Source organism: Carettochelys insculpta, chromosome 1, assembly GCF_033958435.1.
Source record: "Carettochelys insculpta isolate YL-2023 chromosome 1, ASM3395843v1, whole genome shotgun sequence".
NCBI lineage: Eukaryota > Metazoa > Chordata > Testudines > Carettochelyidae > Carettochelys > Carettochelys insculpta.
The window spans coordinates 265261825-265279707 of record NC_134137.1 but is presented as its reverse complement, the minus strand read 5'-3'; the positions used below and the strand labels follow the sequence as shown (position 1 = coordinate 265279707).

The 17883-nt window shown below is 45.2% G+C and overlaps 1 protein-coding gene across 4 annotated transcripts in view; it reads right to left on the bottom strand.

Annotated features, from left to right (window-relative positions):
• The window catches only part of BICD1 (BICD cargo adaptor 1), a 250830-nt gene extending 233654 nt beyond the window's left edge, over nt 1–17176 (bottom strand). For all 4 annotated transcript variants that reach the window (XM_074983788.1, XM_074983789.1, XM_074983791.1 and 1 more), the window contains exon 1: nt 16888–17176. In XM_074983788.1, the coding sequence (XP_074839889.1) occupies nt 16888–17100 (213 nt within the window). In that variant the 5' untranslated portion in view covers nt 17101–17176. The remainder of the gene's footprint in view (nt 1–16887) is intronic.
• Nucleotides 17177–17883: the final 707 nt, after the last annotated feature.

Below are 17883 nucleotides of genomic sequence, written 5' to 3'. Positions count from 1 at the left end.
GAGAGCCTAGGCATCATGAATAAATATGAAGAGCGCTTCAGTGACTTTTGTTCTTTCAACAGATGTGCATGGAAAAGCACTACTACCTAACACCAAAGGATCCATAAGGTCACTTGGGTTTCCTGGACCACCAGTTAGAAAACCAGTTTGATCACATCTGTATCAGCAGTTCTTCCAGAAGATCTATGCCGGAAGTCTGTGCTAGAAGAGGAGCAGATACAAGTTCAGACTACAATCTGGTCACGGTAAAACTCTACTTGAAGCTCAAGAGGTACACTACAAAAGTGACCAAGCCAGGATTGAGATTCAACATGGAGCAGCTGAAGGATTTAGCGACAAGAGCCAGTTTTCAAATGGAGCTGTCTGACAGATACGCATTTCTGACAAACCTCATCCTGAAAGATGGTACCATGGAACAAATTTGGGAATACACCAAAACAGCCTGCAAAGAAACCTGTGATAAAACATTGGGAAAGAGAACAAGGCATCACAAAGAATCTATCAGAGCAGAAACTCTGAAAAGTGAAGGAATGAAAGGACAGAAAAGCAGCAGTCAACAGCAAAACAAGAGCAACCAAGGTGGAAGCTCAGAGACTGTATTCAGAAGCCAACAAAGAAGCTTAAAAGGCTGTGAAATGGGACAAGAAGAACTTTGTGGAAAACGTCGTACAACAAGATGAACAAGCTGCAAGACAGAACTTGAAGGAGCTCTATAACATCACCAGAAGCTAGCTGGGTCACAGTGTACAGTCAATCAGCCAGTACAGTAAACCCGTGAGTTACATGGGGGTTGCATTTCCATGTAACTCAAATTTTCGTTCAAGTCTAGGGGAGACCCGGCTCCCCTGAGCTTGCAGAAGCCAGGAAACTAATCAGCCCAGCAGAGTTGTTTAGTTTCCTGGCTCCCAGAGTGGCGGGCAGCTTGGTACCCACTTCCTTGCTGCTTGCGGGACCCAGGAAACTGACCATTTGGGTCCAGTGTGTGGTGGGGAGCTGGGAATCCAGCAGCAGCCTGATATCCATCTCACCATTGCTTGCCATTTGTGGGCCCCGGGAAACTGACAGCCTGGTTCCCAGCTCTCCATCACTCCTGACTTGTGGCTGCCATCCCTGACAGAAGTGGGGGGAAAAACTGCTCCTGTCAGAGATGGCAGCCCAATTCATGGCTGCTGCCCCGAACAGAAGCAGCTGCTGCCCCCTGACAGGAGCAGTTTCTCCGATCTTGTCAGGGATGGCAGATTGACTCGCAGCTGCTTCCCCAACAGGAGTGGTTTCCCACTCCTGTCAGGGTGGCAGTTGCATTATCCCGAGACACATGCAATCAAGTTGCACATATCTCGAGGGTTTATCCCGAGACACATGCAATCAAGTTGCACATATCTCGAGGGTTTACTGTACAGGATAAGGAGGGGCATGTGTTAACAAACACAAGTGAGCAGCTCAGTAGATGGAAGGAACACTCTGAAGAGCTACTGAACTGCCCTGCCCACATGGAACCTTCTGAGTCACCATCTGCAAATATACCACTGCAAATTAACAGCAGCAGACCTAAAAAGAAGAAATCAGAAAAGCCATTGCCTATCAGAAAAGTGGAAAAGCACTTGGTCCAGACAACATCTCTGCAGAAGCAACGAAGACAGGTAGTGAAACATCAGTCAACATGATGTATAATCTATTTGGGACACTGAAGTGATCCCACAAGGCTGGAAATATGGCTACCTTATCAAGCTTCCAAAGAGAGGCAACCTGAAGGAATGTCAGAACTGGAGGGGCATCACATTACTGTCTATTCCAGGAAAAGCAGTCAGTAGGATTCTCTTGAAAAGAATGAAGACACAAATCAATAGACAGCTCAGGGAAGAACTGGCTGGCTTCTGAAGCCAGCGATCCTGTACAGGCCAAATAGCAACTCTCAGTGTGATCACAGAACAGTCACTTGAGTGGAACTTCCCCGGTACGTAACCTTCACAGACTTTAAAAAAGCCTTTGACAGCATTGATAGAGACACTCTGTGGAAACAGTTGCAACACCATGGCATCCCATCCAAAATTAACGACTTGATTCATTCAGCATATGAACCCTCGACATGCCAAATTGTTCACAATGGTGTCTTGATAGAATCCTTCAGCATACTGTTGGGTGTGCAACAAGGGTGCCTGTTGTCACCTTTCCTGTTCTTGATCACAATGGACTGGATTATGAACAGGACAACAGATGACCATCCATGAGGCATTCAGTGGACGCTTTTCAAACAGCTAAGAGGACATGGATTTTGCTGATGATATTGCCTGCCTTTCATACCAACATAACATTATAGAAAAGGTCACAACACCAGACAAAACTGCCACAATGAATGGACTGAGCATTAACAAAGGAAAGACTAAGACAATGAGGATCATCCAGCCCAACACCACCATCACACTGGGAGGGGATGATCTATAAGATGTGGAGCAGCTTACCTATTTGGGGAGTATTATGGGCATAGATGAATGAACAGAAAGATATCAATGCCAGGATAGGGAAAGCAACAGCTGCATTCAAGACTCTCAGTCCCATATGGAATTCACAAATAATATCTGCGAAAACCAAACTGTGGATCTTCAACACAAAAGTGAAGAGTGTGCTCTTGTATGGATGCAAGACCTGGTGTACTAAAAAGTCTTCAAAACATAAGTTACAGACATTCATAAACAGATGCTGGAGGTACACCCTTCATATCAAGTGGCAAGGCTTTGTCACAAATGAAGAGCTTTGGAACAGAGCAGGACAAGAACCAACTGACACTGAAATCAAGAGAAGAAAGTGGGGATGGCTAGGCCACACTCTCAGAAAACCATCATCCAGCATAGTCCATCAAACTCTCACATGGAACCCACAAGGAAAATGCAAAAGAGGAAGACAGTGGACAACATGGAGAAGATCTACTGAGACTGAAGGACAACAACTGGGGTACTCCTGGACCCAGCTAGAAGTTTTGTCCCAAGACAGAGTGAAGTGGAGGAGACTTGTTGATGACCTATGCTCAACACAGAGTACAACGGTTAAGTACTAGTACTGTCCTCTCATAAAACCTCACAGACATGCAGCAATCACAAGTGAACGTGTTCCTTCTGAGGAACAATTTAAGGTGTTCAATATTCCCAACCCCTGACTGTCAAAATCTTTGCAACAGTGCTTAGAGAGCCCAAACAGAGTGGCAGCTTCTCTGTATAGCTTTAGTCCAGATATATACCAATGGACAGTCCCATGCCCCAAAGATTTTACAATTTAAAGAGGTAAGACATGCAAAGGGTGGCAACCCCAATGGAATGGCCATAATGCCCTAATGTTAAGGGTGTGTTTGTAACGACAAGTCCAGGGGATGTGAAGCACCTGACAGCAAAAACATGAACATGGGTTGTCTATGCCCACCTGAAAACCTGGATACTTAAGCAGTTAGTTAGTGCATAAGTTAGGGATGTTAGTGTTTAACTGGCTAATCAGTAAGCCACACCCTAAACGGTTGAAGCTTACCAGTAATAGTTAATCAATCGCCCTGCTAAGGGCAGGGGTACTCCAGCCAAGCTGGAGTAGCCCCCATCTGTGGCAGCCTGGGAGGTGAGAAGGGCTGGAGAGGCCACTCTGGCATCCCTCCCACAGGCCAGGACTGCTCCAGCCTGGCTGCAGTGTCCCTGCCCCATGGTGCACCCAGGGACTGGAGTTGCTCTGGCCTGGCTAGAGCTTCCCTGCCTGCAGGGCTGTCACAGGTGTGTGTGTGTGGGGGGGGGGGGGGGGGGGGGGAGTACTTCACACAGCGAGAGCAGTGCCTGTTTAACCCATTAACTAATTAAATGGGATTTTACATCCCTAGGCTTAAGTGTCTGATGTTGCACCATCACTGCTTCAGATGAACTAGACATCATGTCTGCAAAAGCAGCATTCACACCACAACCTTTCAATACAGGCACAACCAACAAAAGAAAGTGACTTGCCCAAGGTCCAACATTAGGTCAGGGACAGAACTCCTGATTCCCAGCCCAGTACTTTTTGAAGGCTCTCTTCCATGTTCCATTGTAACCCTACCCACTATGAATGGTTCAGTCCCAAGGAGCCACTCCTAGATGGTGTCAAATGCTTCTTGTGAAGTATTGGAACGGAAGAGGCTGGTGTCATACAAGAGCTGAGATTAAAAATACATTTCTCACATTCCACTACTACAGAGACCTGGCTGTAAAGATAGTCCTCCGTTTCAGAAGGCCACACAGTAAACAACTGCAAGCTAAAACTTTAACATAGCGGTTCCAACAACGGAAAGTTTGTGAGAGCAGATGTGAGATTAGACGGAGGTGGCAGACAGAGGCACAAAGCCTTCTTAATAGGAGAGCTGGTTGAAATATATTTTCCCCCACAGAATAAGTGTTGGTTTATTTTGACAAAGGCTGTTGAAGCTTTTGATCCAATTTTTTGTAGCAGAAGTCCAATTTTTCTGCAGAAAGCACATACTTAGAAAAAATTGAGTTAACCTCCCCACCCCTACTTTCAAGGCAGAACTGCAACCAGCCCTAGTTAATAACTAATGCATAGCAGGATGAAATATGGTGATCCACACAGTACTTTAATTTGGTTTTTAAAACACTGCAGCCTGCACTATGAAATTATTGTAGCCACTATTAGTAAACACAATAAGGAGTCCTGTGTCAGCATAAAGACTAACATATATTTGGGCAAATAAATCTGTTTAAGATGCCACAGGATTCCTTGTTGTTTTCCCAGAGACAGACTAGCACCGTGACCCCTCTGAGAACTGTTACAAGTGGCAGACATGGGTATTATGCTGAGGTAATTTCTCACTACCAATGTAGCCCTCTTTGTCCCTCTGGCCAGTCAGTCACATAGCATGCTTTTTCATCGGGGCTTTGATCACAGCAGGCCCTTCCTGCTAAAGCACCCTACCAATGGCAACCATTGTTTTAGTTGTGTGCATTAGCCATTGCTCTGGCAGCAGCCAAGGTCACAATGACTCACTCCCTCTGGCTCTTCCTCTGCATCCAAGGCTGCTCCTGCTGCAGACACTGGGGTATTCATAACCTTCTTGTCACTTCAGAGCTGCAACTCCATCCCTTACAGAGGGCCCAAAGAAATGAACAACAGTCTCTTAAAAGTTTTATGTAGCAGCTTTCTGACTATTTTCCAAGTAGCCACAGATAAAAATGTGTCAAGTATCAGAGGGGTAGCCGTGTTAGTCTGGATCTGTAGTGGCAACGAAGGGTCCTGTGGCACCTTATAGACTAACAGAAAAGTTTAGAGCATGAGCTTTCGTTAGTGAGTTAACTCACGAAAGCTCATGCTCTAAACTTTTCTGTTAGTCTATAAGGTGCCACAGGACCCTTCGTTGCTGATAAAAATGTGATTACTTTCCACAAAGGAAGGCTGATAAACCACTTGAAGTGGAGGTCTCTTATTTTGATTAAGACTGTGTTCCCACAGAGATGCCAGAGGGACAAAGTCCCCACAAAAAGGATCCATATGGGGATTTCCCATAAATCATATTGGGCGAAGGTGGCAGGTCCCTTTTTCACCCTTCCTCCCCTCAACTTCTTTGAGCAGACTGAGCAGGAAAACAAGCAGATCCCAGGGAAGCAGCACCCCAGCAAAACAAAAACAGCTCCTTCTGTGTAGGTACTAAAGATAGATTTTAGTATCTCACTTTCAGGCATCAAAATTTGAACATTTTTTACCTAAAACTTTAACAGGGATATTACTGTATGTTCTGGAAACAAATCCAGTCAGCTTCAGTTGCATAGGTGTACACCTGGAGTAAAACCTTCATTCTCCATTCATTCATGGATTAAACAAAGACTGGGAGTGGCTCGCAGCTTACAAAGGCAGTTTCTCTGCTCTGGGTGCTAATATCTCCCCATTAGACTCTGACAAAGGCTCACATCCCCTGTCTGATCTGACTTGTTTTTATCTCTTTTGATAAGTACTGCTGATACAGGGCCATTTCCACCTTGCTGAACAGACCTTGTCAGCTCTGGCCCTCCCTCTTACTGGGACCCCATTCTTTAAATACCCCTCTGAAACCACCCCCCCACTCATGCATTTGATGAAGTGGGTCTTTGGCCACGAAACCTTATGCTTCAAAATATCTGTTAATCTCTAAAGTGCCACAAGACTTCTTGTCTTCTCGAAGTTACAGACTAACACAGCTACCTCTCCGATACTTCTCTAAAATTAATTATTGCCACCCTCCACAAAGTGCGAAGTTCACAGGAAAAATTCTCCCTTGAATTCCCTCACTCCTCATGTCTGCCAGGGCTACTGGAGTTGATGGGAGCACCATGACAGTTCGATTTAGTGCATCCCCTCTAGGTGTGCTAAATAGAACCCAAGAAGATTGACCACCAGCAAGTCAATCTTCCGATAAATACAGACATATCCATAGTCTGCAGCAGGCTAGTGCAGGGCTCATTCACATCCCAGCGTCCCACAAACTAATTGTTCATATACACAAGCCCTATGTCACCTTACTCCCTGGTACAAAATCAGGAAACCGAGGCAGAGGTTATAAAGCTTTCCTGTTTAATAGGAAACTACCACAGTGTCTCGATTTACGTGAGGGTTGTGTTCCCGGACACCCTCACAAAACTCGAATTTTGCTTAAGTCAGGGTGTGGCTTTTCCCCAGCAGAACACACGTTCTGCAGCCAGGGAAACAGCAGGAGCACCTGGAACTCCTTTTGAAAGGTAAGTCCTGGGTTGTGGGGGGGCACTTGGGGAGGGTTAAGCCTGGTGGTGGGCTGGGGCCTGGGAGGGGGACAGCGAGGTTAAGCCTAGAAGGGTTGGGGCTTCAGGAGGGCAGGAGGTGGTGTAGAGCCAGAGTTGTGCGGGATGGCGGTGGGAGGGGTTGAACTAGAGCCACATATGGGGGTGGTAAGCCAAAGCCATGCTCAGGTGGTGAGCCAGGCCATGGGAGGTTTGAACCGGGGCCGTGGGTGGGGGGGAGCTGAGCTGGCAGGGTGCTGAACGGGGCCATGCAAGGGGGTTTGAACTGGAGCTGCACATGGAGGGTTTGAACAGGGGCGGGGTAAGTGAAGTTGGAGTCACGCGTGAGGGGTGTTGAGCTGGGTGTGGGGTTGGGGGATGAGATGGAGCCATGTGCAGGTCGTGAGCGAGGATGGAAGCGGGTTTTGAACTGGGACTGTGTGGGGCCGGGGGAGCAGAATTTTGAGCTGCGCTTAACTCACGTTAATGCAAGTTAAGCACAACTCAAAACTGCGCATTTCAAGGGTTTACTGTATAGCTAAATGCACTTTCCCTCTGCTCTCCCTCATCCAGCCTGATTTTAATTCCCTAAGTGACTATCCCACAAAGGAGAATCAAGATGGTGATGCTATGTCTACACTAGAAAGTTTTGGTAACGGAGAGATAGCCGTGCTAGTCTATATACTATGAAATACTATATACTTCTTCAGATCTGAAGAAGTGGGTCTGCCCCACGAAAGCTCATCACCTAATAAATTATTTTGCTAGTCCTTAAAGTGCTATTTGACTGCTTTTTGTTTTGATCTACATGTGGGTGTGGTGGGGGGTGAGGTAGAGAGGAAGGAAAGGATTAAAATATTTTTATGAGGCAGGCTTTATTTGAGTTTCTTTCACTATCAAACTTCCAAGGACTTTCACCAGAGATGCATTTGTTCCAATACTTCTCATCTAAGTTGGAGATTGTATTGCTGTTTCTTTTGACTTCCAAATGTTGGAAGTTTGATAGTGAAAGAAACTCAAATAAAGCCTGCCTCATAAAAATATTTTAATCCTTTCCTTCCTCTCTACCTCACCCCCCACCACACCCACATGTAGATCAAAACAAAAAGCAGTCAAATAGCACTTTAAGGACTAGCAAAATAATTTATTAGGTGAGCTTTCGCGGGACAGACCCACTTCTTCAGATCATAGCCATACCAGAACAGATTGCTCTGGTATGGCTATGGTCTGAAGAAGTCGGTCTGTCCCATGAAAGCTCACCTAATAAATTATTTTGCTAGTCTTTAAAGTGCTATTTGACTGCTTTTTGTTTTGATAGTATAGAGACTAGCACAGCTCCCTCTCTGTTACTATTCCACACGTAGATGTGGATGAGGAGAGATCCCAATTAGAGAAAAATTCAAGAACTAATTCATGATCTAGCTCTTTATCATCTACTGAACATGAGTAGCTAGTTAAAATAAATCGGTTTCACAGAACACACAACTACTTGTATGCCTCTCATATTTCTCTGTTACCCGTAGGACATATATTGTACACCTCCAGAGAAGGGGGACAAAGGGAACACATAGGCACTCACATTTCATCCAATATCAACTCCTCCTAAATCAGGAAAATCCTCCTCCTCCTAGCCCCCATTTACATTTTTGTTTTATTGGGGTTTACAAGATTTGAGAAAGGAAAATGCAGAAAGGATGGGTCTTATGGAAATAAAATAATTGAACATAAATTAATGGACTTAAACCCTAACCTGCCATTGGAAATGCAACAGCTATCCAACTCAATAGGAGAAATGTGTAGCACAATGGTGTATGTAATGACACCTTGCACCACTTACCTTATAACAATGAGAAGAGTTTGCGTGAGTTTGAGAGTTTTGCGTTTCAGTACTGGTCTTGAACAGAAGAGAATTCAGAAATGAGTCGAGAGTCAGCTCCACAATGCCCTTAAAAATATGCTGAAGAAGAGCATGGCTGAAACGTCAGCTAGGAAATGGGATGCTGAAGAACAAGGAAGTTTGTGCTCACTTTAAATTTGTCCAAGAAGCGTTTATCCCTCCCCAGGCACTGCCAGATATATCTATACTGCAAAAGCCCACAGCTGGCCCATGACAGCTGACTCAAACACATGAGGCTAGGTTTAGTGGCCTCTTTAATTGAGGTGCAGAGGGGTAGACTTGGGCTGGAACCTGGGCTCTAAGACCTCCAGATGGGACAGCCCAAGTCCAAGTGTCTACCTAGTAGTTAAATAGCCTCTTACCCTAAATCTAGCAAACCCAGCTCAATTGGCAAAGGTCATCTGTGGGTATCTGACCGCAGCATAAACAATGTGACCTTGAAATATTTTCCTCCAGATGCCAGTGGTGCAGTGCAAATAAAAGCTACGCCAGTGCTGATTTAGCCTGTGCATCTGACTTTAAGGATTTGCATATTTTTACTCCGATAAATGTGTATAATTTGAAACTTTAGGCTGAAACTTCCATTTCGCCACCATAGTTTCACCAAATCACACTTGCAACAGAGTTCAATGATCAGCTCTAGTTACTGCAAACATCAGGACTGTATGCCACACACTCAAAAAGCAAAACTGCTGAAAATCCACAAGGAAGATTACTATTTCATAGCAGTCAAAGAAAAGAAGGCAGCCAAATTATAGGCAATAATCCCAGTTCCAAGGGCCTAATTCCACACATATTAAGACCCTTGGATTTAAATCTATTCAACCACCTAGTCTTAATTACCAAGTCTAAACAGGAAACATTTAACTTAATAACCGACCCATTGACACACTTATCATTTCAGATTTGGTACTAATACAATATTTTCTTGAAAATGTGTGGGAAATTAACCTTCAAATATTATATGGCACAAGATCCCACTCGTAATAATGTAGGAGTTAAAAATCTGACCATTTGTATAGACAGACTCCCCTCAATTGACAGTGTCTCTCAGAGGGAATGGAGAAAGGTAAAAATGGCTTAACTAACAAAAAGGAAAGCAAGCCATACTTTTGCTAGATGTATTGCAGCAGAGTGCCAACTCCCCTACAAGGCTGAATGCTGGTGCATTCTGTTTAAAAGTCCACTAGCATGAGTGCACTAAAATACACATGCTAATTTAGACTGTTTTGAAATTTGCTGTGGTTCATGGGAGGATGGGGTAGCATTAGTGGTTCATATTGGAGAAGGAGGTCCACCTGAAAACAATCACCTAGTTCTACCTTTTTCTGTGCACGCTTGTGTCACAAATTGTGCGATCCCAGACCAACATTGCTGCACTGGCAGAAGTCCCTTGTGTAAATGCAACTGTAGACAAATCTGTGCTTTTACCAGCATAGCTTACTATCCCTAGCAAACCTGTGCTTTGTATCAGAAGCAGGAATGTTGGTGGAGGAGGGAGAGATGCAGGATTTGGGAAGTTTATGGGATGGGGACTCTGGTAGAGCTGCTGAAGCACCAGCACACCCTTAGACTACAACTTTTATTGGTGTCCCACATTCTCCCTCGTTTGAAGCCCTCACTTTCCTCCTTTACTCTTTTTGTCCCAGCTGGGCCAGGGACTGAGCATTAAGGGGCAGGGCACTGGCAGCTTCACTCCTACCAAGGATCATTCCTCCACAGTCTCTTCACCCATTTCAAATCTCTCCAAGGTGTTCTCCCACTCTTGTGGAGAGCAGGACTTTCTCCAGTGCCGGAGAAGACCTCTAAACTCAATAGTTCTTGTCCCCCAGGTATCAAGGGGTTCCCATACCACCTTTTCTGGCAGACTGGAAAGGAAACCCAAGCCCTCCCTCCACTCTGAATTCTAGGCTTGGAACCCCATAAAGATAGTCTGCTACCTTGGTCTTCCTTCAGGCCCTTTTCCATGGCCCTCCCTGGTCTTGCTGTACCTCTACCTCTCTCTAGCCCTTCTTCACTCTCTAGCAACCACAGGGGGATTGCACACATCCTTCCCTTCCTTCCTCCCAAGCTGCTTCCCTATCTAGACATCCTTCTTTTAGGCTCATCACCCCAGCTCCTCCTCCCTTCTTCAGCTGGGTGTCACCCAGACTGCACCAGGTACAATCTGGTGTTCTAACTGAGCTCTCTAGTATCAGTTAACTTTTTAGGGCTTTAATGAAGAAGTGATTGCAAAAATTATTCTTACGGAAGGGATTTACACCACAAGTGCTAATAGGTGACCATGCAAAAGTAGAACCCTCCCCCAAAAAAATAGCTTCCAGAAAACTCTTACATGTACACAGTTGAGCACCCAGTTCAGCATAATCTTTTAAGCACATGCTTAACTTTAAGCACTTGAATAGTCTGACTGAATCTCTCCTCAGCTGATTACAGATACACCTGTGCTTAATTATCTTGCTTACTTGGAGATGAAAAGCAAGACCTTCCACTGCAATCCTAAAATTCAGTTTTTGTACTTAAAATAAAAACTAGTGATAAACTGAACATTGTTTACAAGGTGGCAAAAATCAACACACATAAGAGCTTTTAAAATGATAAAACTTAAGGAATTCTGCCACACAATTGCAACACTAGTCAGCCAGGCTCCCCTTTAAAACTACAGCTATTCAAGTGCATGTTGCAACCTTGAAAGCTGTAAACTTGGCATAACAGTGCCTCTTTTTTCATCGTCCTCCTAATTGGTCCAACTCATGGAAAACATACGGATAATAGCTGATTGATTCTTCATTTTTTCCCACTGAATGCTCTCAGACCAGGACATAACTACTCCATTTACTGGAAGTCACGTTTGTTATTAGGTCATTGATTACAGCTGATGTCTTTTGCATCATGTAACATTATGACACCTCAGAACACTAACATCCTTGTTTAAAAGATGGTCATCTAACAACTGAACAAGAAATTTCAAGAACCACCAGAACAATTTGTATTTTAATGGCAGCACTGCGTAAATTGTATGTACATACATTAATATTTAATGTAATGCATTACAATTGACTGCCCTGCTGTACCCTACCAGGGATTTACTTTCCCCATCTCTCTGACCCATAATACTGAAAAATATTTCATTCTTTCAAATCTGAGGCTTCCTACTGCAATCGGTATAGAAAAGTCCCTTGAAAGTACTAGGTGCTTTGAATGGATAAAGTCTGTAGTTCTGGGCTTGATGGTATGTTTCTTGTGTTTAAGGGGACACATCCAAGATAGGCAAAGTCACAGTGACTGGTCTGTCTGATCAGTGATAAAGTACAGAGAGTTGCTAATAGCAGAATGTAAAAGTGGAACAATTAAATAATTCATTAACTGGTGGAATACTAGTGTCAGTACAAATCCAGGAGCAAATTCCACTACAGTGTGCAAATGACTTCACAGAAGGGCAACGTATATAGTGCACAGTGGAAATGGCTTGAAACCCAACCTTTCCCTGCATGCACATTGTATCACTTCCCATAAATGCACACACACCTCTTGCAGAAGCAAAATAATAAACACTTGCCTGCTGACAAGCTGAGGAGAACAAGAGGCACAGGAGAAAAAAGAGGGTGGTTTTCAGTCATGGTCAACAGCCTCCTGCCATACCTGAAGACTTCTGTCCTCACTCTGATAGAGCTTGTAGGTCAAGAATAGGCTTTATCAGCCACCTGAGGATCCACAACTCCTGCGAAAGGTGATCACACCTGGCACTGAGTGATTGCCATCAGCCATTACCTAGTGGAAGATCTGAGAAGCTATATGTGCAGCCAATACCGAAGAACACCCTCCACAGGGCATCATTCAGATGACACACACAGATAATTTTTCACAGGCTTTGGAGAGGGCCTGAATTAGGGCAGCTGAATGTAACCCCACAAAATGCTGCTGTCTGTGCATCTGTGTACAGTAATAGACCAGTTTAACACAACTGTGTGGGACACCTTCCTCCTTTTTAAGGCTTCACTGCATTGTACACATCAGTAACTGATCACCTGTGTAATCAAGATCACATTCAGGACCACAGACAGCTAATTCACAGCTGAGGGCAGTCTTCTTTCAATCTTATTGTCTTGTTTCCATTGCATGCCTCATGGACCTAGATGATATGTACCATGCTCCAACTTTTAATCTTAAAGGAACCCCTGTAGTGTGATAGACTCCCCAGGGGTCCACTCGTCCTTCCAGTCAGTCTGACCACTTCTTCAACTGAGCATCTCAGCACCTTTTCTCCTGCTTTGCACATACAGTGCTGGCAGAAATCCAACTGAGCTAGACTCATGCTGGAGACTTGCATACTCTTGAGGGCCCAAAGCACCTTAACAAGTATTTGCAGACACACCCAAGCAATGTCTTCAAAACACACTGGGATTATTACAGCACTGGAAGTCCTTGGGTTAGCCTAGAGAAATATAAAGGTTAAAACACCATCCATGCTGGTCAAGATGGAACAATTCCCCACCCAAGCTGTACAGGACATTTCAGACTCTTTTTCTGGCCACTTGAGCCAGCCGCACGACACACTCCCCCAGAAGACCAAACTTTATTCTCCACTGGTCATACCGCAGTACAGAACCCTGCTTTTCCTGGGCCCCAGGTGGCATTCAACCCTGCCCCCACCCCAGCTCTGCCCCCATCTGACACCCCAGCCCTGTCTCTTCCTGCTCCCACCCCTGCTTCACCTCAGGCCATGCCTCCACCCCACCCCTTCTTCCAAGCCCCTACCCTGCCTCTTCCCACCTGGTTCTGCTGCCTCTCTTCAAGCATGGCCCATCCCTGCTCCTTTCTCTGCTCCCAGCACCTCCTGTGAACTGTGAAACAGCCAATCATGGTGGGTGGGAAGTGCTGGGAGGGGGAAGGAGCTGATCAATGGGGCTGGGGGATGGAGGGAGAAGCTGGATGTGGGTGGGTACTAAGCACCCACAGATCGGCACCTGTGCATCTCAGGTCTCTGCTCCTGAGTTAGAGACTTGTTGGAGGTTCTGTAGGTGTCAGTGTTTTGGTCACTTGGGCTTTCTCTTGTCTCGTTTGGATTCTGCATTGATATGGGGTTGCCTTCAGAGGTTCCAGCTAGTTCCTTAACAACCTGATTCACTATGGCCCAGACAGCAAAGTAACACCCTCACCTCAAGTCCTGTGTAACTGCCAAGCACAGACTCAACACTTCTCTCTCTACTGGGTAACACCACAAAGTGCAGAGAGAAACTGAGGCTTCACGTAAGCGGGGCAGAAAATTCCCTTGAAGTCACAGTATACAGCTTGGCTTGTCCACAGCAGAAAGCTGGGAGCGCTCATGGCGTGCAGCTATGCACCTAAAATTCCTAATTTCTTTAGGCCACCTCCCTCCAACTGAATTCTAAAATGCCAACAAACAGATATAATATACTTCATTTTGACAGTTCTGAATTTGACCCATGCTCAGGCCTTGGTGCCAATGGGCGTATTAAACAATTAGATTAGAAAAGCAAATTAGAATGGCAGACAGATTTGGGGGTGAACTTTGCCATCACAAGTGCCAAGGGCCTTATAAACAGAGTCCTGTCAATCTACGGGTTCCCATTTTAGAGCTATGGGTGCAGCTGCCCTCTTTATTTCTGCAGATGCATCTATTCGTTTTACTTCACTGAATGTGGGTCTTGGTCAACCATGTTTGTGGATCATGGCTAGGATGTGGCTATAGATTCTTCTATCCACACAGAGTTCTACTCCTATGTAACAGAATGAGCACCTCCTCTGCAAGGAGTAGGAGAAGTAGACTTTTGTGAGCCTGTTGAGAGGGTTTAAATGCTGTGTACACCATAATGTATGGCTAAGGGGAGCCCCCTCCACTCCAGAGGGCCAGGATCCTGGGGCTAAATTAGCGGCTGTAGAATGGTTTCACTGCCAGTTCATGTTAAGGAGCAAAAGGATTCTGCCCCTTCCTCCCTCCATGGTTATCTCTTATGCACAGCCTGCGGGTCCAGAAACGAGGATTTTGTTTTGTGGACTCAATTCTATGCTTATATACAGACAATGCAAACTCATTTACTTCAGTGGAGTATAAATCATAACAGACTTTATACCTACAGGTTTTCCAGTTTCACCAACCTTGTCAACACAGACATCAGGAGCTGAATAATTGCTCTAGTTTATTTTTTTTCATATGTAATCAAATTTCTTGTATTAACCAATGTGGGACTGCACAACCCTGTGTCCTCAGTAGTTAGTGACCAGCACTGATGTACACTGCTTTGCAAAAATCACAGGTAGCTACTGTTACTTTTATCTCCTTCTTTCCTATGTTACATTTGATAATTGCACCTTGATTCTAGTTCCCTTGTCCTGCTGGACCACTTTTATCAGTTCAGCCCTCATGACAGTACAAGTTACCCATTCCAGTCCCTAAAGCGAATGGTCACTGGTTTCAAATCCTAAACCCATTGTCCTGGCCCATCAAGTTTTGAAGAAAAACCTAAGCTCTACATTTTACATAAGAACTTAATAAGAGCACGAGTGAGAGCAGTACCACAAGTGAGATGACTGTTTTTCAGAAAAACATTTCTGATAGAAAAATATTATTTCTGAAAGCTATCCTGGCCATTCAAACAAAATATTTAACTTACCACATTTACAAGTACATAAAACAACACCTTGACATGTATAAGCAAATATTTTTAAAAGTGCATATAATTTAGTATCCAAACACATGTGTAGATAATTTTGCTAAATGACTGTTCTCAAAGAGAATCATAGAATATGACGAAAAATATCTAGTCTATTATTTCTCACTGAAAAGATCTTCCCTATATTAGATTATAAATGGTAATATAATTTTACAGAAAACATTACTTTACATTTCAGAAAAGGTCATTTGTTTACTTTTCCTCCCCTTCTCCAAATGTTTACTAAATCACATCAAGGTAACGTTCATGTGTGAATTAATTTGCTCTGCCTTTATACACAAAGATGAGAACATTTTAAAAATCAGAGACAAGATAGAAGAATACTGGATATGTAAACACACACGGTACCATACATGAAGTGTATGTTCATTGTATGAATCTTTCTTCTCTCTCTTAAACGGTACAGTAAACTCTTTCATATCCAGCAGACCTGGGACCAGGAGGTTGCTGGATATTCAAATATTCTGGATAATAGAGAGGTGTACCTAGCAATACATAACGCTACAAAAAAACAAGATAAGCTATTAAGGAACAAACAAAAATGCACTTGATTTACCAGCAATAGTAGCAATGTGCACTATAAGCTTATATTGTATTTATCATTATATTACAAGGTATTTGTATACTGTATATTGTATTATACGGTACTGGCTGTATTTATTTGTATATACTTTTACTATCCTGTCCTTATGGGAAACATAACTAAAATTTACATATGGTTAAAATGCCAATTATTTGAGAGTTCAGATGATAGAATGCCGGATATGAAAGAGTTTACTGTAAATATAAGTAGCAAGAGGATTATCTAAAAATAAGGAATAAATAGGTTATATGATAAAAGGTTACGTGTAACACTTCCAGTAATGCTTTCCATGATGTACTGCAAAAAGTATGTACCAGGTCAAATATTTCACCCTTCGGGGATGAGCTAGGAGTTCAGTTTTCACTGATTAGCAGGTCCTCATAACTATCTTGTGGCTGCTTTGCCCCCACCCCACCCTCCATGGTAGGTTGATAAGTTACCCCCTAAATGTATATAAATAACCCTAGGAAAAAGTGTCCCTCTTTCAAACATAGTACAATATGCTTCATACATATTGCCCAAAGGGTTACATACTACAGTTGCCCAAGTGTTCCTCTTTAAATAAGGACCAAACAATTCAGGCATAACTGAAGTATTTCCCAGTGCTTCAAAACCTCTGCTATTAGGAGTTGAGGGGGTCCCCGCTGCTTCCTTGCTACACAGCAAGGGCAATGCCTCTGTGTCATTGCCTCCTCGAGTAGCCATCGGCTTAACATGTCATATAGCTCGCTCTTGAACTCCAGTCACTGCTGATCCTTGAGCCCAACCACTCCTGGCCACCTCGCACATTCACGCCTCCGGGGTTCCTCACACATTCTCCACCAGGCCATTTTTGCTGCCATGTCTGATGAGGTGGATTAACGCAGCGAAAGCATCGGGGTCCTCGGGCCCCCTTCAGGATCTCGTTGGGTTCAGTGCATGAGGTTATGGGGCGGGGGTGGCGGGGCAGGGAAGCATCCGCTCACTCACCTCTCTGAGCTGCTCCAGCTCCTGCTTAAGGCAGTCATAGTCCGCCTCCAGCTCGTCATACTGCTGCTTCAGGGTGAGCTTCTCCTCCAGCACCACCAGCCCGTACTCAGCCGCCTGGATCTTCTCGTGGGTGGTTTCGCTCAGCTCCTTCGCCAGCCGTTCGATCTCGCTCTTGTAGTGAGCCACCGTCTGCGCGCCCTCCTCCGCGGCCATAGCCCCTCTGGCTCAGGCGGCCGGCCCGAGAGCCCGGCAGGGGGAGGGACAGCCGGGCGGGCGGCACGCCCGCTCCCCGGGCGCTCCCGCCGCCAGCAGCAGCTGCTACCCGGGCTGGGCAGCCGCGGGGAGAGGCAACGCGGGGTGAAGCCGGGGAGAATCAAAGCAAAGGCTACAGCACCATGGGGCCTCCGCCCGCTTGTCTGCGTCCCCGCGGCCTGGCCGCACCAGCCCAGCGGGCTAGGGGAGGGTGCAGCAGCGTGGGCTCCCCCCCCTCCCTTTTTTTTTTTTTTTTGCTTAATCAGAGGCACTGGTCCGCCATGTCTCGAGGGCAGCTTCGCTGCAGTCTCTGAATGAAGCCTCCACCTGCTCCCTCGCTGCCCGCCGCTGCTGCTGCTGCCTGTGCAAAAAATGATGCAGTCTGTCTGCTGCCCGCCTGGACCCGAAAGAGAGGAGGAGAGAGCAAACGGGGAGGAAGGCTGGGCTGGGAGGGGGGAAGGGACAATTATTACCGGAGCCCAGCAAGAGAGAGAGGACAGCCACCTCCCCAGCCTGCCAGGCAGCCTCCCTCCCCGCCCCCGCGACACACACACAGACACCCCGCGGCCAAGGAGAAGGAGAGGCAAAAATTTAAAAAAAGAAGGGAGGAGGGATGGGAAAGTGACTGTGATGTCGCCTCCTCCTACTCTCTAAGCATGGATCTCTCTCACTCACACACACACACACACAGCATAGATCTCTCTCACATTCACACACACACAGCATAGATCTCTCTCATTCACA